The sequence below is a fragment of the Artemia sp. Qi Xiang Cuo genome, chromosome 16, assembly GCF_049724085.1.
Source record: "Artemia sp. Qi Xiang Cuo chromosome 16, ASM4972408v1, whole genome shotgun sequence".
NCBI lineage: Eukaryota > Metazoa > Arthropoda > Branchiopoda > Anostraca > Artemiidae > Artemia > Artemia sp. Qi Xiang Cuo.
The window spans coordinates 59,852,603-59,875,718 of NC_142809.1; the positions used below are offsets into that span (position 1 = coordinate 59,852,603).

At 36.3% G+C, this 23,116-nt stretch overlaps 2 protein-coding genes across 2 annotated transcripts in view; one reads left to right on the forward strand and one right to left on the reverse strand.

Moving 5' to 3' along the window:
• Positions 1 to 23,116, forward strand: part of LOC148943134 (ER degradation-enhancing alpha-mannosidase-like protein 3) — a 105,451-nt gene that overhangs the window by 67,544 nt on the left and 14,791 nt on the right. Inside the window, exon 12 of the mRNA XM_089102097.1 lies at positions 17,454 to 17,552. Within this exon, the coding sequence (XP_088958223.1) occupies positions 17,454 to 17,552 (99 nt within the window). The remainder of the gene's footprint in view (positions 1 to 17,453; positions 17,553 to 23,116) is intronic.
• LOC148943135 (uncharacterized) lies at positions 6,815 to 17,277 on the reverse strand. The gene is made up of 2 exons (XM_089102098.1): positions 17,175 to 17,277; positions 6,815 to 7,899 (listed from the first exon to the last, which is right to left on the reverse strand). The coding sequence occupies exon 2, from the start codon at positions 7,897 to 7,899 to the stop codon at positions 6,916 to 6,918; it is 984 nt and encodes a 327-aa protein (XP_088958224.1). The 5' UTR covers positions 17,175 to 17,277; the 3' UTR covers positions 6,815 to 6,915.

Here is a 23,116-nt window from a genome sequence, read left to right on the forward strand (position 1 = left end):
ACCTCAAAAGCCTTATATGATATTTGCACTATTTTGAATGAAAGGACTGTATCGAAATGTCAATTGGATACATCTCAAGAAAACATGACGTGTTTGTGTGTGGGTGTGGGGCTCATTCCATAAAAACCTTATATGCGCATAAAATAACTTACAACCCTATCCCCAGGGCGCTGGGGGCATGTGTCATCCCTAGAGACATTATTATATGTCCTTTGGACTATTTTGGAAAAAAATTAGATCTCATAATTTCAATCAGATGTGCTTGGTGAATGGAGGGGTTGTAGGGAGGGGGTCTAAATCCCCTCCATCACTTTCGATGCTTAAAAAGGAACTAGAGCTTCGATTTGTCAACCAAATGAGCCTCTTTTAAAGGTAAACAACCACCCCTTCCATAAAGACCTTAAATACCACCTGAGCATAGCTTACAACCCTTGCCCCTTAATCTTTGGGGCATGCTTCGACCCCGAAAGCCATGCTATATGACATTTAGACTATTTTGAATAGAATAGCTATCTCAAAGTTTCTCTTAGATGCATTTTGGGACAATACGATGTGTACGTGTACGTGTGTGTGTGGGGGGGGGGGGGCGGGGGGTTATAGCTGCCCTCCGATCACGTTGACTCTTAAAAAGAGCACTAGATCGTCTGATTACCAATCCAATTTGCCCTTTGATTACTCTCGACTAATAAAAAAGGCTCTATTCTTCTCAATTTTCCAATCGAATGAGCCCTTTTTTAAGCTTGTACGACAACACTTTCTATAAAAACAGTAAATGCGCTAAGGACATAACTTACAACCCTTGTCATGAGGGCTAGAGGGAGGGGGGGGATGTCATCCTCAGACATAATTTCCAGACCTTTCAACTTTGTTGAACAAAATGGCTATATCAAAATGTTTATCGGAAGCGTTTAGGGAAATGATTGGTGTGGGGGGGGGGCATTTGCCCTCTGATCGCTTTTGACTAAGAATAAGGGCACTAGCCCTCTAAATTCCCAATTGAATGTACCGTTTTTGAAGTTTCTACAACAACGCCTTCTATAAAAACCTTATATGCCCCCAGGGCATGATTTACAACCTTTGTCCTGGGGGATGTGGGGGCGTTGTCATACTCAAAAACGCAATTTCCGAACCCTTCAATTACGTTCAACAAAATGTTTATAAAAAAATGTTGATTGAATGTGTTTGAGGAGATAAAGGCCGTGGAGTGGCATTCGCACTCCGATCGCTTTTGCCTCTTAATAATGGAAATAGCCCTCTCAATTCCCAATAGAATGAACCCTTTTTGAAGTTTCTACAACAACAATTTCTATAAAACCCTTGTATGCCTCCAGTGCATAACTTAAAACCTTTGCCCTGGAGGTTGTGGGGGGTTTGTCATCCGCAAAGACATAAATTTCTGGACCTTTCATCTACGTTGAACAAAATGGCTGTCTCAAATGTTTGATTGGATGTGTTAAGGGAAATGGTGGGCGTGAGAGGGGGGTTAGTTGCCCTCCAATCACTTTCAACTATTAGAACGGGCACTAGACCTTTTAATTTCCAATTGAATGAGCTCTTTTTGAAGTTTCTACGACAGTGCCTTCTATAAAGACCTTCTATGCTATCTCAAATATGCTTTCTATAAAAACAAAATGGCTATCTTAAAATTTTGATTGAATCTGTTTGGGGAAATGGTGGGCGTGGGAGGGAGACTAGTTGCCCTCCAATCACTGACTATTAAAAAAGGGCACTAGTCCTTTCGATTTCCATTCGAATGAGCCTTTTGCGAAGTTTCTACGACAAATCCTTCGGCACGAAGTGCCCTGGTCCAAAAAAAAAATAATACGTTGTGGCAACATTGTTCTTTACTTAGGCAGCGCTATTGCGCTGCCTATGATTCTAGCTCCTAAAAATACATTTGAAGATCCATTTCAATTCCTTATTTCCACATGTTGAAATTCTTTAAAAAAAAAGTGTACGACAAGCATAAATGACTATGTATACTAGTCTCAAATCAACAAAAAGAAACTGCTTTAAAAATATTTGATAAATACATGTGGCGTAATGTATTTAATACTCGCAACAGAATCTGTCGGACTTTCTAATAATTTTAGGTAATAAAGTAGAACTGTCATCTAATAGTCTCTTTTCTCTTTCTAATTTCTCACTAAACTACTTATTAGTCAGGTTCAGCTCCATCTATAACATATGATGGGTAGAATACATACTTGTATGTAGGATACATACTTGTATGTAGGATAAATACTTGTATGTGTCATACAACATATGACAAGTATCATACAAAAGTATAACAAGCTCAAATGACTCTGTAGACTGGTTTAAATCAATAAAAAAAAACTACTTTGAAACAAAACGTATTTAGTGATTTGATAAACATATATGGTGTAAATATATTAAAATTCGGAACAGAGCCTGTCGGACTTATTAATAATATTATCCATTTTGGCGTAACAAAGCTCTACCCCTTATGTCATTAGTTACAGCCAATTGATATGGAATGCAGCCTGCAAGAACAGAGCATACAGTCTAAAGAATTTGGGAAACTTAGAAGGGTAGAAACTGGTGCTACGGTCGAAAAGAAAAGTCACTAACGCCATCTAGCGCTTGGTGACTTTAGTTAAACAAAATGTAGTTAATACCTGTTGCAATTAATACTGCAAATTAGTTAATACTTGTACCCGTTCTCTTGGACAATTTAAAAAGGATTGCGGATACGAATTTTCCAATATCCATAGATAAAGTAGATTTTCCTAGTGCAAAAGTGTTGAAGAGCGGCTTTGAAATTTAAAACAGATTTTCTGTTCTAAAAATGCCAAAAAAACGTAAACTCAATTTTTCCATCAGCTAAATTGCCCTCTCTCAGATTTTGACAAACGCATGGCCACCCCCTCTCCCCCCAAGCCATTTTTTTTTTTGTTAATTGAAGAAACTGTCCAACATATGCTATTGCTCCCTTATTTTAAATATGAGATATGGTCTTTCTTTTGGGCACTGTCAAACAGTTCGTGGTAATGAACTGTAAGTAAGGAGCGACCCGGCTCAATAATAACCGAAACTGTAAAAAACAGAATTTGATACCAATAGATACATCAGAAGAATCAGATTTTTATGCTGATTTCAAATATATAAGTTCATCAAGTTTAGTCTACCCATCAAAAGTTACGCACCTGAGAAAATTTGCTTTATTTTCGAAAAAAGGGGGAAACGGCCCCTAAAATTCATAGAACTCTAATAAAAATCACACCATCAGATTCAGTGTATCAGAGAACCCTACAATAGAAGTTTCAAGCTTTTATCTGCAAAAATGTGCAATTTTGTATTTTTTGCCAGAAGAAAGATCACGGATGCGTGTTTATTTGTTTGTTTTTTTATTTTCCCAGGGGTGATCGTATCGATCGAGTAGTCCTAGAATATCTTGAGAGGGCTCATTCGAACGGAAATTAAAAGTTCTAGTGCCCTTTTTAAGTGACCAATAAATTGGAGGGCAACTTGGCCCCCTCCTACGCTCATTTTTCCCGAAGTCACCCAACCAAACTTTTGAGGTATCCATTTTGTTCAGCTTAGTCGAAAATCTAATTAATGTCTTTGAGGATGACTTATTCCCCCATAGTTCCCGGGGAAGGGCTGCAAGTTATAAACTTTGCCAATTGTTTACATATAATATTGGTTATTGGGAAGTATACAGGTGTTTTCAGGAGGAATATTTTTCTAGTGGAGAGTCGGGGTCGGAGTAGGGGCTACGGGGGAGGATCTCCATGGAGGGTATTTCCTTGGGGGAGGGAACATTTCCATGAAGGGGGCGCCAGATTTCCCAGTCTTATTTAAAAAAACGATCAGAAATTAAATAACAAAACAAGTTTTTCAACTGAAAATAAGGAGTAACATTAAAACTTAAAACAAACAGAAAATATTACGTATATGAGAGGGTTTGCCCCTGAGTCAATACCTCGCTGTTTACGCTAAAGTTTTATTTTAGTACTTTCAAAAGAGCTATCTATTCTACTAAATTGGTTTTTGTGATTCATGGGTTTGTGAGGCATACTTCTCTTTTGCCAGTGTTTTCGAAAGTTTATGAAAAAGTTATCCATGGAAGAGACTTTATGATCACCTCACGAGCCTGCATTCATTCCATGATGGACAGTTCGGATTACGAAAGGGCCATTCGACTTCGCATGCTGTATAATATCTTTTAGAAAATGTTAATTTAACTTTAGAGAAGGGTGAGTATTGTATTAGTATTTTTATAGATTTTAAAAAAGCGTTTGATACCGTTGAGTTCAGTATTTTATTGGATAGATTAAGGGATTTCGATGTAAAAGGGAGACGTTTGGATTGGTTTAGTTCGTATTTAAATGGTAGGTCAGTTAGGATGAATCTAGGAGAGAAATTTTCTAAGTTTTTCTCTGTTTCTTGTAAAGTTCCTTAGGGCTCCATGTTAGGACCGCTATAACAATTAGTGTAAGTCGACAGTATGTAGTCCAGTGCTCCGTGTGTGTCTATGACATCTTTAACTGACGGTACAGCGCTTGTAGTTGCATCGAAGACTCTTGAAGAATTGGTCCAGAAAGCAAACAGAGCTCTGCAAGGGTTGAGTGACTTTGTAGGCATTAGCTTACTTAGCCCGTGACCTTGGGATTTTAAGACGTTTTCAACATTTTTTATCTTCTCATATTTTAGTTCTTTTATACCATTCTTTGATTGCGCCGTATATAAATTATGGATGTATGATTTGGGCTAGTAATTTTGCCTGCAATTTCAAACGAGTCCAGATTCAGCAAAATAAAACAGTGAGATTAATTGGTAAGCATGATACAGGAGTTTTAAGTACAGAGTCGATTTTTAGGTAAATTAGGGTTTTGAATTTAGGTAAGATTAGAGATTTTCAAATTGGTATTTTTTTGTTTCAGAATGGTTTAGCACCTTAGTAAATGGTTTTAGCACCTTAGATGTTCTTAGTAATTTTTTTTTTTAACTCATTTTATCATGGATGTGCTACGAGAAATGCTGGAGACCTAGTAAGTGAGCCAAGAAGTACGGTTCGTTCTAGCTATGTGGCAAGGCAATCGGGTCCGGTGGTCTGGAATGCCTTTTCAGACTCAATTCGAGAAGTGGTAAGTGGCCCGTAATTTAAAACCCGGTTAAAGAGGCATCTCCTTGCGGGCGGTTCGTGAGTGTTGGGCTGGAAGTTAAGAGAGGATAAATTAATTAATTTTTTTTGTTCTGTTATTAATATGTTCGTTTTATTATATTATTTTTTTATTATTTATTTATTTATTTTTCTTTTTATTATTATTTGTTTTTTTTCATAATTTATTATTCAATAATTATTGTTATTATCTCTTTTCTTTTATTGTTCTTTATTTGTAACCGGTCGTCAAGCCGGCATGAATCATTTTTAAGTAAAAGTTGTTGAATCTTGTGATTCGAACAAAGTTCGAACTTTAGCGTAAAGAGCGAGGTATTGACTAGGGAGTGAACTCCCTAATATACGTAATAAAAACATACGAATATTGAAATTCGCTACGCAAGTTAATTCGTAAGTTACATAAGAACAAAATTTCGAGAAAGCCAATTAGCCAAAAAAAGGAAAATTAATATGCGAATTTCGTTTAATTATTCATGTACGGTGAGCCAAAATCAAAGCTGCATTAATTAAAAAACGTTCAGAAATTAACTAAAAAAAAGTTTTCTAACTGAAAGTAAGGAGCGACATTAAAACTCAAAACGAACAGAAATTATTTCGTATATGAAAGGGGCTGTCCCCTCCTCAACGCCTCGCTCTTGACGCTAAAGTTTGACTCTGTCTCACAACTTTATTTTTCAAAACAATAAAAAACTTTAGCGTAAAGAACGAGGCGTTGAGGAGGGGACAGTCCCTTTCATATACGGAATAATTTCTGTACGTTTTAAGTTTTAATGTCGCTCCTTACTTTCAGTTAAAAAAAACTTGTTTTCTTTAGTTAATCTATTTAAAATGCCTTATCAAAGCTCTTATTTACGATATGATACTATCACAAAACAAAGTTTTTTAACCAAGAAATTGCAATTTTACGTTAGTTGTTACTTATCTACAGCCCCAATGAGGTATGAAAAGGTGATTTGTGAGTTTCTTTTTCCAACTCCTCCCTTCTAAAAATACTGACTTCTCATGAACTTAGAATAAAAATTGTAGTTGGAAACAGTATTCAGAAATAGATTGGAAGCGCATAGATTGGAAGCGCAAGCTTAAGAGGTGTTTCAAGTTTCCTGGTGATGCTGGGAGGCTGTCTCTCTTTTGTCACTTTAAGTTTCTACAGAATTTATTCTTAGTTTGGAAAAACAGGTTTAGAATCTATTTTGAATCTCAGTAACCACCTTGCCAAAATCTACAGTCATAAGAGAAGAGGACATTGAGTCGTGGTTGAAAAAAAAAATGTTGTACGGTTTCCTAGCGTTACTAGAAGAAATAGGGGAGAGAGAGATAAGAGCTTTATCTGGAAAAGTTTCTTGAATTCGAAGTAGGGCTTTAAAAGTGGCGGATCATAGAAGTAGCAGACCGTCCCGCTGGCGTAAATGAAGTTTACTTTTGTGTAAACTTCCAGCATTGAAGTTTACCAGTAAATAAATGTTGACCAATTATATAAATGTTAATTCTCAGTTTCAATTATACATTCTTGCCACTTTTAAGAATTTTTGAATAATCTCATTTGATCCAGGTACCTTGGAAAATTCATATGTAAGCCTAATCGTATCGTAAATTACCGTTATTTAAAATTGTGAATCAACTAATCTTGGCCATTGAAATTTGAAAATATCTAAATACGGGGTTGAACTATTGAATAATTTTTAATAAGAGCAAAACAGAGCTAGACAGTTTGATGAAACTTGCATAAATAAGACAATAAATAAATGAGACAATTAAATGGTCAGGTCATATCAGTTCCAGTTGGCACAGAGAATGTCTTCACATTTCCTTGCTACTCGAAATACCCCCAAAAAAGGATGGAAGCTCTTGTGAGTAATTAGTTTTATAAAAGAGCCAAGGCTCGTGCGTATTTTATCATTCTTAATTCGCCTGCCCACCTCACATAGCTTTCTTCTGGCGCATGCCTCCGTTTCAAGTGCACTGAAAATAAGAGCTGTGGCTGCATTCAAGCCTTCGAGGTCAAGTACTGGTCCTGCTAGCGCTGCCCACTGGTTGTCGACTGCTTTATTTATATTTTCTTCCCTTTGTTTTGCATCAGCTGCCAAATTTGCTTGTGCTGAAGAACTATGGTGAAGAGTTGCCTGCTGATACTCGTCAGCTATAACGTCGAACGCTGTGGTTTCACAATCAACCAGTTTGTCACTATTTCTTATCTGGTTATCTTGACCGTCCTTAAAGTCTCCACTCGTAGTATATAGAGTATCAGATAAAACAGCGTCTCTTTTATTTCTACTGTTCTTGCCATGTCCCCGTAGGTGATGATTTCTACTGTTGTAGGATACATTCTTTGCTCCACGTCGGTGCCGCCACATATGTTCAGCCAGTGTGCCAGTGTTTCTCTTTTGTTTTTGTGGAGTGTTGGAAAAAATAAGGTCTCGTTTCTTTCTGTCCCTGTTACGACTTTGTGAGTGATGATTTTTGCCTTTTGAGGGTATATTCTTTGCTTCACGTCTGCGCCTCCGTCGATCGTCAAAGAAACCAGCATCTAAAGCAAATTGTGGCGCAAAACGATCCAACTCAGCTATGACGATATCTCGTGGGATTCGTGCAGATGCATCTGAGCCTTCCTCTTTGGATTGACTTAGTAGCTGACTATTTCGTTTCGTGAAAGTTGATGGAAGAAGTTGTGTTGAGGATAGAACTTGTGGCGTTAGTGTGAATTGATTTGGTGAAGCCAATTGACTAAACCCAGCCAATGCATTCATATTGTTCATCTGCAAAAAAAGAAATAATGGAAAAAAAAACTAGAAAAAAAGGTACAAAAAATAATCAGAAGATGTAGTAAGATTATATAATATATAATATAAAATAATAAATTATGTAATATAACAAGATTAAAAAATAAAAAAGATAAAAATGAAAAAGACAAAAAAGAAATAAAAAGAAGGAAATATAAAAAGTTTAGGATTATAGGAGAAAGTTAATCAATCAGTATGCATACCAACTGATTGATTAGTACTTAATGATTCAGTTTGTATATTGAAAGATAATTAGTTCCTGGAAAATATCGAGAAATTCGCTTTTGTATTTCTGCCAAAATAAAACGTATTTTCATAAATTATTCGTTATTTTCACTCTCAAGGAAATATCAGTAGGCTACCGGCTGAGAAAAATAAGAATGTTAGATTGCCAACACGTCCGCAAAAATGTTTGGAGAAGGGGGCGTGGGTGAAGAGGATCGTCAAAACACTGAACCTGGGACACGGTAAATGGAAACTTTATAGGAGGCCCTGGAAAAGCATTAGATTTTGGAGGATCGGGTCAGGAATCGCCTCGGAACTATGCAAAATCCTATTACAGGACTGCTATTGGCTTTGCCTATTTATGGTAATATTTTTAATTTTTCTTGGGCTGATTCCTTACTTGATCCTAAAAAAAAAATTATAAGACTAGTATGAAACTAGAGTTAAATCTGCGCTGCTTTCAAGCTGTATTCCTGCATTATTGTATGAAACTAAATAAAAAAAACAAGTTTTTTTTAACTGAAAGTAAGGAGCGACATTAAAACTTAAAACGAACAGAAATTATTCCGTATATGAAAGGAGTTGTTCCCTCCTCACCGCCTCGCTCTTTACGCTAAGGTTTTTTGTTGTTTAAAAAAAATACAGTTGCGAGAAAGTCAAACTTTAGGGCAAAGAGCGAGGCGTTGATGAGGGTACAGCCCATTCCATGTACAGAATATTTTCTATTCATTTAAAGTTTTAACATTACTCCTTACTTTCAGTTAAAACAAACTTGTTTTTTCATTTAATTTTTGATCGTTTTTGAATTAGTGCAGGTTTTGATTTTGGCTCACCGTACATGCATAATTAAAAAAATTGCATATTAATTTTACTTTTATTTGGTTTAATGGCTTTCACGAAAGTTGTTAAATTTTATTTACGAACGTTTTTATTAGTAATACAAATACGTAACATACGAATTAACTTACGTAACGAACTTCTATATTCATATATTTTTAATACGTATATTAGGGGGTTCGTCCCCTAGTCAATACCTCGCTCTTTACGTTAAAATTCGAATTGTGTTGCAATTTTTTTTAAATGACCCCTTAATCACAAAGACCGTTAATTAGAATTTCTGATCGTTATTTTAAATAACGCTCGGAAATCCGGCGCCCCTTTCATAGCAATGTCCCTTCCCCGTGAAAACTTCCTCCATGGAAAGATCCTCCCACATAACCCCTGACCCCCCACTACCAGAAAAAAATACCCCCCCTGAAAACGCCTGTATACTTCCCAATAACCAATACTATATATAAATATTGGGTAAAGTTCACAACATTCAGCCCTCCCCCCGGGGACTTTGGGGATTAAGACATCCTAAAAGACAGTAATTATATTTTTGACCATGCTGAAAAAAATGGCTATCTCAATATTTTGATCGGGTGACTTTGCGAAAAAAAATGAGCGTGGGAGGGGGTCTAGTTGCCCTCCATTTTGTTTGGTCACTTAAAAAGGGCACTTAACTTTTAATTCCAGTTCGAATGAGCCCTACCACGATCTAGGACCAGTGGGTCGATATGATCAACCCTGGAGAAAAAAAAACAAAAAAAAAACAGAAAAGCAAATAAACACGCATCCGTAAATAAGCTTCAAAATTCTACAGGAGTGTTCTCTGATACGCTGAATCTGATGGTGTGATTTTCATTAAGGTTCTATAACTGTTAGGGAGTGTTTTCCCCTTTTTTCGAAAATCAGGCAAATTTTCTCAGGAAAGTAACTTTTGATGGGTTGGACTAAACTTGAGGAAACTTATGAATTTGAAACCAGCATTAAAATCTGATTCTAATGATGTGTCTATTGGCATCAAAATTCCGATTTTTAGAGTGTCGGTTACTATTGAGCCAGGTCGCTCCTTACTTACAGTTCGTTACCATGAACTGTTTGAAAAAGGCTGAACAAAACCCTTTGGGACCGTAGATTTGTTTTTGTGGGCTAAAGCTTTTGAAAATTCAAATATCCTTGAAATAAGGTATGGTCAAAAATTTTACTTTCCAGGGGAGACACAAGTTAAAACCGACAGAAATTTATAAATTATAGGGTGGAGCAGAATTGCCAATTTGACGGATGGAACTGGGCACAAATGCTCCCTCCATACAAACAAATATATTTTGTTGGTTTTTCGTTGAACAAAACGCTTTCGAAAAACCTTTTTTTCACTTTTTCATAAGAACACTTTTAAAATTCTTGCCCCCTTCCCCTTTGCATTTTTTTTTAATTGGCTCCTCTGGGGTGTGTTCACGGGCGTAAAGGCTTCTCTCTTTTTCATTTTCAAAACGTCTCTATACTTCCCAATAACCAATATTATATGTAAACATTGGGTAAAGTTCATAACTTTCAGCCCCACCCCCGCGGACTTTGGGGATTAAGAGATCCTAAAAGACATAGTTATTATATTTTTGACCATGCTGAATAAATGGCTGTCTCAAAATTTTGATCGGGGAGACTTTGGGGAAAAAATGAGCATTGGAGGGGGCCTAGTTGCCCTCCATTTTGTTTGGTCACTTAAAAAGGACACTAGAACTTTTAATTCCCGTTCGAATGAGTCCTGCCACGATATTCTAGGACCAGTTGGTCGATATGATCACCCCTGGGAAAAACAAACACGCATCCGTGATCCTTCTTCTGGCAAAAAACACATAATTCCACATTTTTGCAGATGATACGCTAAATCTGATGGTGTGATTTTCATTAAGGTTCTATAACTTTTAGGGGGTGTTTTTTAGCAAGTCAAACAAATTTTCTCAGGCAAGTAACTTTTGATGGGTACGATTAAACTTGATGAAACTTATGTATTTGAAATCAGTATTAAAATCTGATTCTAATGTGTTTATTGGTGTCAAAATTCCGCTTTTTAGAGTTGCGGTTACTATTGAACCGGGTTGCTCCTTACTTACAGTTCGTTGCCATGAACTGTTTGAAAAAGGCTGAACAAAACCCTTTGGGACTCTAGATTTGTTTTTGTGGGTTAAAGCTTTTGAAAATTCAATTATCCTTGAAATAAGGTATGGTCAAAAATTTTACTTTCCGGGGGAGAGGTAAGTTAAACCGACAGAAATTAATAAATTATAGGGTGGAGCAGATTTGCCAATTTGACGGATGGAACTGGGGACAAATGCTCCCTCCATATAAATAAATATATTTTGTTGGTTTTCGTTGAACAAAATGCTTTCGAAAAACCTTTTTTTGCTTCTTCATGAGAACACTTGAAATCCCCCCCCCCCCTTGCATTCTTTTTGAATTGGCTCCAATGGGGTGTGTTCACGGACGTAAAGGCTTCTCTCTTTGCTTGTGTCTCTGATTCTATTTTCAGCTACCATTTCAGTGAGTTTAGGGGATATTGTTTATTTTATTTTTCGCTTCTTTGTATTTTATTAAGTAAATAAAAAAAAAAGTTTTTTTTCGACCAAATTTAAGGAGCAACATTGAAACTTAAAATGAACAGAAATTATTCCGGATACAAAGGAGACTGTCCCTTCCCCTTCTGTTCTTTTACGTTTAATGTTTGCTCCTTACTTTCAGTTGAAAAAATCTTTTCAACTGAAAGATTTCTTTAGATCTTTAGTTAATTTCTGATTTTTTGTCAAATAATGACGGGAAATCTACATCCCCTCTCTTGTGAAAAATTTCTGAGGAAGATGTCTCCCCACAGAAATCATCCCCATAGAAAACTCACCCTGGTTTAAATACCTCCTCTCTTGGATAAATTCTCTCGGTCCTTTCCCTCCTTGCTGAAAATTGCTCCTGGAAAGTTCTTCTTACTTTCATCTCACTTTTTAACTTTTTTAATAATTTTTTTATTAGTTGATCGTTTTTCGAATCATACTCGGAATTCCTTCCTCCTCCGTGGAGAATTCTCCCTTCCATAAAAGGTTTCCTTCGAGAAATTTCAGTATATTTTGCAATAACAAATACTATATGTAAACAATGGGCAAGTTTCATAACTTACAGCCCCCCTCCCATATAAAGATTCTCCGGAAACTTTCCTCCCCAAGGTAAAATTCTCACTTTTGGAAATCCACCCCCACCCCCCCCCCCCACCCCGAAAAATTACCGATGTTTCCCAATAACAAATATTATATGTAAACAATCGGCAAATTGCATAACTTATATTCCTTTCCTCTTGGTCCGTGTTATCCCAAAAGAAATAGATGTGACCTCTCAACTATGCTGAATCAAATAACTATCTCAAAATTTTGGTCGGATGTCATTGGGGGAAAACGGCGTGGGAGGGTGACCAATGCCCTCCAATGTTCTTGGTTATTTAAAAAGGGTACTATAACTATTATTTTTCGTTCAAATGACCCCTCTTCCAATATTCTAGGACTCAGTACTCCCAATACTTAATGTCCGATATCTGGTTAACGTCGACATTCACCGGTGAATGCCCGAAATTCATTTTTCTCTGCTTGGATTCAACTAGCTTCACGAATCAGCCATTTTAGTCTTATGCAAGCTTTGATGGTAAATGTTAAAGTTAGGTTAGATTCGGTTATATATCTCAGAAATGGGTTAAATAACCTAGCCTAACCCAACCTGTCACTACCAAACCTTACGTAAAAACTGAAAAAATCTCCCCCTGAAAATGTCTGTATACTTCCCAATAACCAATACTATATGTACACATTGGGTAAAGTTCATAACTTTCAGCCCTCCCCCCGGGGACCTTGGGGGATTAAGTTGCCCTCCGCTTTGTCTGGTCACCTAAAAATGGCAATAGAACTTTTAATTCCAGTTCAAATGGGCCCTACCACGATATTCTAGGACCAGTGGGTCGATATGATCACCCCTGGGGATCTGAAGAGAAAAAAAGATTTATTTCGGACACTCAACGTCGAAGGTCGACATTCACCAATTTCGGACATTCATGATAACATATAGGCTACATATATAAATAAACACGCATTCGTGATCTTTCTTCTGGAAAAAAAAATGCAAAATTCCCCATTTTTGTAAAGAGGTGCTTGAAACCTCTACTGTAGGGTTCTTTTATATGCTGAATCTGATAGTGTGATTGTCATTAAGATCACTTGAAATTTTAGGGATGTTTCTCCCTTTTTCGAAAACGAGAAACGTTTTCTCGGGATTATAGGTTTTGAATTTTATATATTTGGAATCAGCATAAAAAGCTAATTCTTTGATGTATTAGTTGTTATCAAAGTTCCTTTTTTAGAGTTTCGGTTACTATTGGTCCGAGTCGCTCCTTATTTACAATTCATTATCCCGAAATGTTAAGCCAGGTCTCCCTTAAAGTACTAAACAAATCAAAACATGTTTTACTTCCTTGGCCTATCTTATGTCTATTTATACCCGGAAACCGCAATTGTCTACACCGAACTGTCGAAGCGACTGGGACTTATCTGGTCCATGCCCCTTGAAATCTCCTGATTTCCGTGCCACAAGCTTTATCCGGAAGCATATTACAGGGAGAAAGTAGGTTACTAGTCTGCCATTTCTTAGACGTTGTTGACCCAATTAACTGAATTATTCAAGCCCTTGACAGTTTAGCTCGATAATTCAGTAAACATGGTATATTATTATTCAAATATATCTAGGAAAATGCTAACAGCATATTACTTATAATAATTATGCCTGCTATGAAATGGATTAACTAATTATTTTACGTTTCATACTGGAAATCCCATGTAAGCTCACATATATGCTGGTATTTTTCCAGGAGAATGGGAGAAATACTAATAACAAATTCTGTAATCTAAATAAGAAACGGAAAGGAATTTTGGAAAACTTATTTTGAAGGGACGCTGGCTATGAGGCGCAGGCTGGGCTATATTTCAGGGGTCGAGATTGTGCTGGGCTTGATTCTGGTCGGGTATGTCTTACGAGTCAGACAAATGTTTTTGTTTTTTTGGGGGGCGGGGGTCAAACCCCTTAACCCTCCTAGATATGGCCTTGGAACAGATGAATACAACAACTTTGAACGAATAATCTTGATATAGAGAAATTTCCAACTTGGAGAATGTAAATTTCCTTATACCATTATATGCAAAGACATAGTTCCAATTTTGCAAAGACGAGACTGAAATTTAATTAAAAAAAGAGCTTAGACCTTCAAATTAGTATTTGAATCGCTTTATTATGCAAATATAAGAATGTTGGTAGTGTGCCTGGCACCCAACTTGGTGCCATGGACATGAGTCCAACTTGGCTAAAAAATTAGATAAAAATGAGCTGAATTGGTTAAACTTGTCAGGGTTACTCAGGGCTAATCAGGGTTACTGATTTTTGTAATTTGGCTTATTATATTCTAAAGAGACCTCGCAACTGTGCCGACTCAGTTTCATGTTGGATTTAGTTTACCTGCTTCAGGGCCACATTTTCAAAACTAGGAGGTAAAATGCACATTGAATGGGGATTGGAGAGAAATAACTGACCAATCCCTTTGGGACCCAGAACTGGCACAGGCATAGAAATTTTTTTCTTGGAGATTACATGTTTCTGAGGTCCAGGGTTCCAATTGGTGACACTTTTGTGCCACTTTTGACATATTTTTCTAAAGTGACATTTTTTCGGAAACGTGACACTATTGTGACACTTTTTAGTAAAAGTGGTATTTTTGAGAAAAAAGTACTCTGTGGGACAAATTCCCATTTTATACAGAAGCGCCATATGCGCTTTAGCGGGTTTTAAGGGGAGGGCCTGAAAGTTGACAAGAGCGGAATTGCTGTACAAAACGGAGAATCAGCACTGCCTAAGTAAAATCAATATTACCTTTTTGTAGTTTATGGATGGCATTACAGCCGACTTTTCATGTTTGAAAATTAAAATATGCGGCAAACCGCGCGGAAGTGATCCCAAGCGGATTGGCCAGTATTTTCAATTTGAAAGCTTGTTGGTAGCAGCGCGAGCGATTTGAGCATCGCGAGTGGCAAATTTTTGGAAAATGACACTTTTTATACAAAAGTGACACTATTTTGTCATCTAAAGTGGCAACAAAAAATGAGTGGCAGCCCTGGTGAGGTCTTACGTCATACTGCAAAGAGTAGGCAAATTAAATGAAACAAATAAAACATCCCAGTTTTGATTATCCTTTTTAGAATATTTATTAAAACAGATTGTATGAACGGTGTCTTTGTTTCCACCCTCTAGCCAGTCCTAGAAATTCCCTCCCACTGTCACAACAAACTCGCATGATTATACAGGTCTACTGAGCGTAGATATTTCCATTTATCCATGTTTTCTTGTTGCTTTATCTGGTGTTCCAACTTGGAATCAAGGTTTTAGTTTAAAAACAGAAAAGTTAGGAAACTAGAATTGTGCTAGAGAAACAAGGCTCTTGCAATTCATGACCGAACAAAAAAGGACTAGAGACGGTGGTGGATCCAGGGAGGTGAGGTGGCGCCCCCCTAACGTAGTCTAAAGTAGTGTAATTTACTTAATTAACCCAAGTTTGCGTTAGTTAAACTTGCTCATAACGCAGGTTTATCGGAGCAACCTATTTTGCGCCCCCTAATTTTTTATTTATCGGTTCAACCTATTTTGCCCCCCCCCCCCAAAAAAGAATCCTGGATCTGCCCCTGACTAGAGATAATGTTAACTAATGATATCTTTTATAAAAATCTAGTGTTTAAATCAGAATCTCTTCCCTAGGGCCTTCTCTCCGTACAGGTAGGCTTCAGTTGTTGATAATAATAAATAAAATTTCCATAAAACAGATCATTGTAGTAATTCAGGAGAGGATATATTCTATTGCATATTTATAACTCTTGCGTCCTTCTTAAGTGCTGAACTCGGTCTGAGGGAAATAAAATGCCCTCTGAACTCCTGCAGCCATAGGATCAAATTTTCATGTTTTCCATATTAATCGGAACGATCGGAAGGTAAAAAATGTATGGTCAGCAATTATCTTATCCGTGTAGCCCTATGGGCAACGGCTCCACGCTATGGGCAACGCGTGGCGGTGCTTTGGAGTACACAGTGGCCCTCAGAGATGTACACCAAGTGGTGGGAAGCGGGTTACACCTGATGGAGGAATCTATCTTGAAAAGAGGGGGAGCAAGTTTTTAAACTTCAGTACCCCAAAAACGAAACAAAAAAACATGTAAGAATACATGAAAAATTGTTTAAGTCTGTTTTTTGTGGGATAGGCGAAACAAATATGATTGCAGAAATTTTTCTTGGAAATAGAATTTCTAGAAAAAGTGCAAAAATAATGAACTATATGGAAAATATAGGACAAATACCGAGACTAGGGAAAGAGCAAGACTGGATTTTCGAAACAGGAGGCGAAAGAGACTAGAAAATGGGGCCCAAAGAAGGCATACACATAGCTATGCCTTCCAGTGGAGGGGATACAATTTTTTAAAACAAATGAACACAAAATGCTGTTAAGTGTATGAAACCCACCGATATTTCAAAAATTTTTAGATAGATGCAATTGTATAGCCCAAAAGCCCCTGGGTATTCGCCAAAGCAAAGCTCAAAACACCCGCCGTTTAAAAAGCTAGCTTTATGGTAGAATCAAAGTAATCTGGAGTGTTTATGAGCAAAAAGAAATTTTGTTATCAACATCTTTATTACAATAACATCCGCCAGGAAGATATGGGGTTACAGCAGATTTGAAAAAAATAAATATTTTGAGATGCCTTGATAACCAAACAAGATATATCTGTTTGGCTGGACCGTATATCAAGCAATAAGCCGTACGAAAAAAGTAGTTTAATTCTGTGTTTTAGAGATTTAATGAAAGAAAGATCCAGATAACCCATTTTACAAATGAAGGGTAAGCGATTTTCAAGTAGTGTGGTTTTCGGTCATCTGTGGCCAAACGAAAAGCCGTTCGCCCTGGATGGGATGAAGTCATAATAAAGGGTTTAAAGACAGTTTTATTTTTTATACCTGATTAAATTTTCAATACTCAGAACATATACTCTTGTCCATGTAGGCTTACATATGGCGTAAATTGGCCAAGTTTAGAGAAATTTTGCCAGTTTTAATGCTGGTAAAAAAATCTCTGAAAATTTACATACCTTCTCTTTTATGTGAAAATAATTCCACTTGGTACCTTACTTCGATTCTCAGCACTATGCTCGCTTAACGCTTAACACTTACTGCACAGAAACATCAAATCCGGTTGACTGTTGTCAACAAATTACTGTTGGAGAAAATCATTCCTTTTTTCAGCCAATAGAAAGTTGTTTGTTATCTCATGACCCAATGCTAATTTCCCTTGCTTAAAGTGTTTCTATTTCCTATTGACACTTATTTAAATTATTTCCTTATTGTTTATTTATTTATTTTAATTTCAGCCCAACAACCCTGACCATTTGACCTTGCTACGAGAAATAGGTATTACTGTCATCGTACTATCTGATGGAAAGATACAGCTACTCCACTCTCCTCAATTGGTAAGTTTTTAGGTCGTTAAAAAAATAGTTTCTGTCATAGGTACGAAGAGGGTGCAAATTTTGAGCCTTTGCTCCTTGAGAAATGTCAAGATTTTTCCTTGTAGTTTTTTTTTATATAATTCTTATGCTTCAAGTTTTTTGGTCGAATTTAAGCCCCTCCCCTGGGAAACATTTCCGTATCGAGAAAGTAATTTTTGAAACCCAAATAGATCTATAGGAGAGGGGGGGGGGGTTTAATTGATGCATGGGATGTACAATAATAATTAAAAACTCTAGCCAATTTGGAAATTAAGTAATTTTCTTATAGAGAGCAGTGGCGTCATTTCATGAAAATATAGAGAATGAGCTGGAGCGTCGTCTTGGGGGGGGGGGGGAATTTGCCCCCCAATAATATGAAGAAAAAAATATTATACAACCCATGCCCCTTGACTATCTGCATTTGATATGTAATAAATTTGATATGTAAAATATGTAAGAAAAGATTCAGATAAGATAAGATAAAGCAGGGGGCAGTGGTGATTTCTCTGAATGGAGAAATAATCGAACGCAAAAAGGGAGATTTAGAGGGGAAGGACAGTTTTTATTTACTTTTTTTTAATTGGACTTTTTCCAAAATCTGGGAGGTGATTGTTGCCCCCAATTGAGGCCATTAAGAGAGAGAAGATAGGCTGAATAACGGATCACCTTGAATAGGTTCATCCCTTCTGTCATTGCGCCACCATCATTAACAACTGCAAATCATTTTAGATAAGATAACACTCTTTATGACGAGTAACGAGAAAAAATCATTTAAAGAAGTATAATTTTTTTATTATTCAAGTTTTTTTTGTCTTTAATCACATAGAGTAATTTATAAAACTTCTTTAATCAGTTATGATAGTGAGAAAAAGTGGGACCAATATTACTCTACATGGTGGAGCTGAACTGGAATTGATCAGTCTGTTAAACCCAGTCAAGTCGAAAATTATTAAACCTGGACGGCAAGTACCTGCCAACACATGCAAAGCCAGAGATCAATTTAATTATATGGAAGAAGTTTTAGAAATATGTAGAAGACAAGGAGTAGAAATCAAATTATCAGAAATGCTGAGAATGAGTAAAATAGAAGTTACTCCGCCATGGGAGGAAAATTGGAATTCCAAATTTATCGAATTTGGAATTCGAAGTGGAACCAAATATAACTGAAGAAATGGCATTTCGTATGCTGATGAGTAATGAATATGAAGAATACATCACACTATTAACTGATGGATCTAAAGTTGATAAAAAAAACTAAGCATGTTGGAATAGCATTTTGGTGCCCTAAGAAAAATATATCAAGAAAATTCAAATTGCCCCCCGAATGCAGTGTATTTCAGGCAGAAGTATATTGTATTACAAAGGCCTTAGAATTTACTAAACAATGTGAAGAAGAAAAATTTGTAATATGTTCCGATTTAACGAGCGCAATTCAAGCTATTAAAAAAACTAAAATCCTAGGCCGTATCCCGGGGGGGGGTTACCCGGTTTGAACCCCCCACCCCCAAAATTTTGACCGAGTCGAAAATTAGTAAAACCTAGGTAAAATCAGTAAAATTAGTCGAAAACTGAGTCAAAAACCCCCCCGAAAAAAAATCCTGGATCCGCCCTTGCTAACATCATTCCAAAACCAAGTAGAGAAGTCATAAAGTGCTAAATTAAGCTATATGCAGAAACGGAAAAGAAGAAGGTTTTCATTCAGTGGATTCCCGCTCACACTGGAATCATAGGGAATGAAATTGCAGACACGTATGCTAAGTCTGCAGTTGAAGTTGGAATAAGTTTGGATGAATTGGACACCCCTCAAGAATATATGTTGCTCGGGAAAGTAATTGAAGAATTGAACCAAGAAGGCTTTCTATCAAACAGGGATTCGACTGGAAATTTGTTTGTTAATGTGAAAAATCAAAGGAAAATGGAAACAAAATTGTATGAAGAATTAAATAGATTTGAAGCAAAGAAAATATTCCGCCTTCGACCAAACCATGCAGGAGTCGTATATTAAAAAGCAAGATATTGGGGAGAAAGTGACAATTGTCCCAAATGTGAGAGCCTAGAGACGATTGAAAACTTGTTAATAGAATGCCGTGAGAGTGAAGAACAAAGTCGAGAAATAGTGGATTTTTTTTAGACTTAAGAGAAGGCAGCCAGGCCTAAATTTATTACTCGGCGGATTTGCAAGCAAAGAAGATAATTGTGTTATCACAGGTCTTTTCATAGAGTTTTTGCAGAAAATTGGAAGAATTATGGACATTTGAAAGCATTTTATAAAAAAGAGATTCTATATGGACTTGACGAATAAAAAGTGAAGATTAGACAGCACCGGACTTCCCCTAGGCTGTACAGCGAGAGGGGAATCATCCTGTCAGTCTGTAAAAATAAAGAAAGAAGAAAAAAGCACAAGACACCTTATGAAGCCAAGTTTCTAAGTCAGAACTTACGCAGTAATAAGTTATAATAATCCGATTTTATTCATTCAACCTTTTCTAGGGGGAGGGGGGGGTCTGGATATATATATATATATATATATATATATATATATATATATATATATATATATATATATATATATATATATATATATATATATATATATATACATATATATATATATAATGTATTGTATTTCTTTAGTCTGTAATATAATGTATGTAATGTATGTAGTCTGAAAGAAATATAATGTATTTCTTTAGTCTGTTTAAGTTTAATAGCCAATTATTTTACTAAAATCAAGGTGTATATGCCAAAATTTTACATTTGAAAATAGAAACACAGAATAGAAATAAATTCGGTGAAAATCATACAAACCTGTGTCAAAAATTGCAAGATTGTGTGGATATTCCTTTTTTTAATCATGCTTGAGGGCAACTGAAATTGTGATCTACGGATCCTTCAAATTTTTGTTGTGTTGTATTTACGGGATTTTAGATTTTTCATGGAGAGAGAGCCGGATTTCCCGGTATTATTTAAAAACGAACAGAAATTATTGCGTATATGAAAGGGGTTGCCTCCTCCTCAAGATCTCGCTCTGTATGCTAAAGTTTTTTTTTGTAGAATTTTCAAACAAAGCTTATTATTCTAATTAAACGCCATCATGTTTCAGGAATCGTTCTCAAAGAATTAGAACAAAAAGTCAATACTTTAGCGTAAAGAACAAGGTCTTGTGGAAGGGGCAACTCCTTTCATATACGTAATAACTTCTGTTCGTTTTAAGTTTTGATGTTGCTCGTTACTTTCATTTGAAAAAAAACTTTTGTCTTAATTTAATTTCTGATCGTTTTTAAATGTTACCGGGAAATCCAACTCTCTCTCCGTAAAAAAATACGGTAATGGCGTGCTAGAAGCCACTTATCCAAGATCGTGCGGGGTAAAACTCAATAAAAATCCAGTCTTTTCATTTGTTTCTTCGTTATTTTTGAAACAAATTTGGGCTATATATTTGCACATTAGGGGGTGGGTGGGGGGTAAAGTAGAGCGGTTCTGCACGCAAAAGGTTTTGGGTAAAATTACTCTGCATATTATGAAGTAAGAATTGTTTTCTGACCTCAAACTGACCAAATACTTTACCCCCCCCCCCCTAATTTGCAAATATATAGCCCGAATTATATTTCCCATCTATTCTGTCGCTTGTCTTTGTCATGTCTCACGCTAAACTGAAAAAAAAAGCTAACGAAGGAACGGGTTTGTTCTTGAGTTTTACACAATGTAAACTTGAGTGAGTGGCGTATAATACACAAGTACCAAAATGCTTTCCCCCCTACAGAAAAGGCTTAAATAAAACTCTCAAATTTGGAAAGCCTTATTTTCCACGGGGGGTTATTTTCCACGGGGGGTTATTTTCCGCGGGGGGGGGGCGGTAAACGCCGGCCACCGTTTTACATACGGAGCTTAAATTTCGTGTAAATGCCTTAAGCAATATACTGGATACTATCACCAAAAACATGATTTTTACATTAAGTAAAGATAGCTTGACTTGCAGTCTACTACAATTCAAGAAATGTATACCGTACTAAACTGTAAGGGCCATTGGGGAATTCACAATGTTCACATAAACAAAATTCCCATTTGATTTTCAATTGCCCGTATTGTTGAATCATTTACTGTCCAGCAAAGAAAGTAAAAAAAAAAACACCAACAACACTAAATCATTTTTTTAATGTATTTTTAAATATTCGGTTACTTTGGGCTAGAGGTCTTTCTTTACTAGATTCCACCTGTTGTTACGACCTTGAACATGGTCAAGACCGTATTCAGCGGGGGGGGGGGGTACCGAATTTGGCCTCAATCTACGGATTTTTTGTCCGGCTCATAAAAACATAACAAAAATGCATATAAACAAACTTTTGATGCGCATTTTTAATTTTCTTTGTACCCTCCTTCCCACTAAATGAAAATCCTGGATACCCCCTTGCATTGTCATGCTGGATAATTTTGTACTTTGAGTGGCACTAGGAATTTTGATTTGTATTAGACCTGTATCCACGTTTTACGTGCCGGAGATTTGTCTCCTTTTATTTTCCCATACTTTTTGAACCTACCCCTGTAGTCTAAATTACGCGATTGAGAGAGAATAACTATGGTTAAAATATAAGTTTATGTTTGGGTTTGAGAGAAATTTCTTAGTGATTCATTAAAAATTCTTAGTCGCGCTTTACTTAATATTTTTTAAAGAAAGTCAATGACTTTGCTATTAACAGTTAATAATTTTCTTAATTTATTTTTAAAGAGATCGGCTGTCTTTCTTGATCGGGAGTATAAGTCTTGCTCTACTCGCCCTGCTCTACTTACAAACCGTTATCCATTCTGGGCCTGTAACTGAGCATTGTTTGAACACTAAGAAAAATAAAATATTGTTTGATTAGGGGTGCTATTCCCCTTATTCACGTGATTGCCCAAAACGACGGATGCTTATTACCTTTATTCTGTACTTAAGACCACCCATAAGGCGGTAAGAAAAGATCATCTCTGCTTTAGAATATTTTATAACTGTTCGACTAGTAGTAAAAACTGTATGATGACATTAGTTATAATGATTTATTAATGATCTTGCTACTGATGCTAGCTTTAAATTTTATTTGTTTTTTTTCTCGATGATTTCATTTTTGTTACATTTTTGGCAATTCCTTACCTTTTATGCCCTTTTATCATATATGACCTTTTATGGAATTCCTGACCTTTTATGCTTTTTGGCAATCCATCTTCGGCCAATAAAAGAAGTCATCCCCAAATAAGGTTGAAAGAGGTCAAAAGAACGGATCCAAAGGGAGCTAGAACTTCATGAGAGAGGGTAAACAATTAAGCTTATAAAATGTGACGGTGAAAGACGAGCGTTTGCAGCTCTGTTGGCCTTATGCGGCTCGGTGTTGCAATGGCCTCTTAGTTAGTCCACAGGCCACGTATAAAATTAATAGTATTTATCTATCAAAAATGGACTAATTTACACGCAACTATTCTTTTTGTTTACACGTGACTTACTGTGCGTATTAGTATTTTAGAGTGTCCTAATTTTTTATTTATTTATTTATTCTTTTTTTGTTAAACTAAAT

What these genes read in the sequence shown, in the direction of transcription:
- LOC148943135 (XM_089102098.1), bottom strand. Translation starts at nt 7,899, where the DNA reads ATGAACAATATGAATGCATTGGCTGGGTTTAGTCAATTGGCTTCACCA.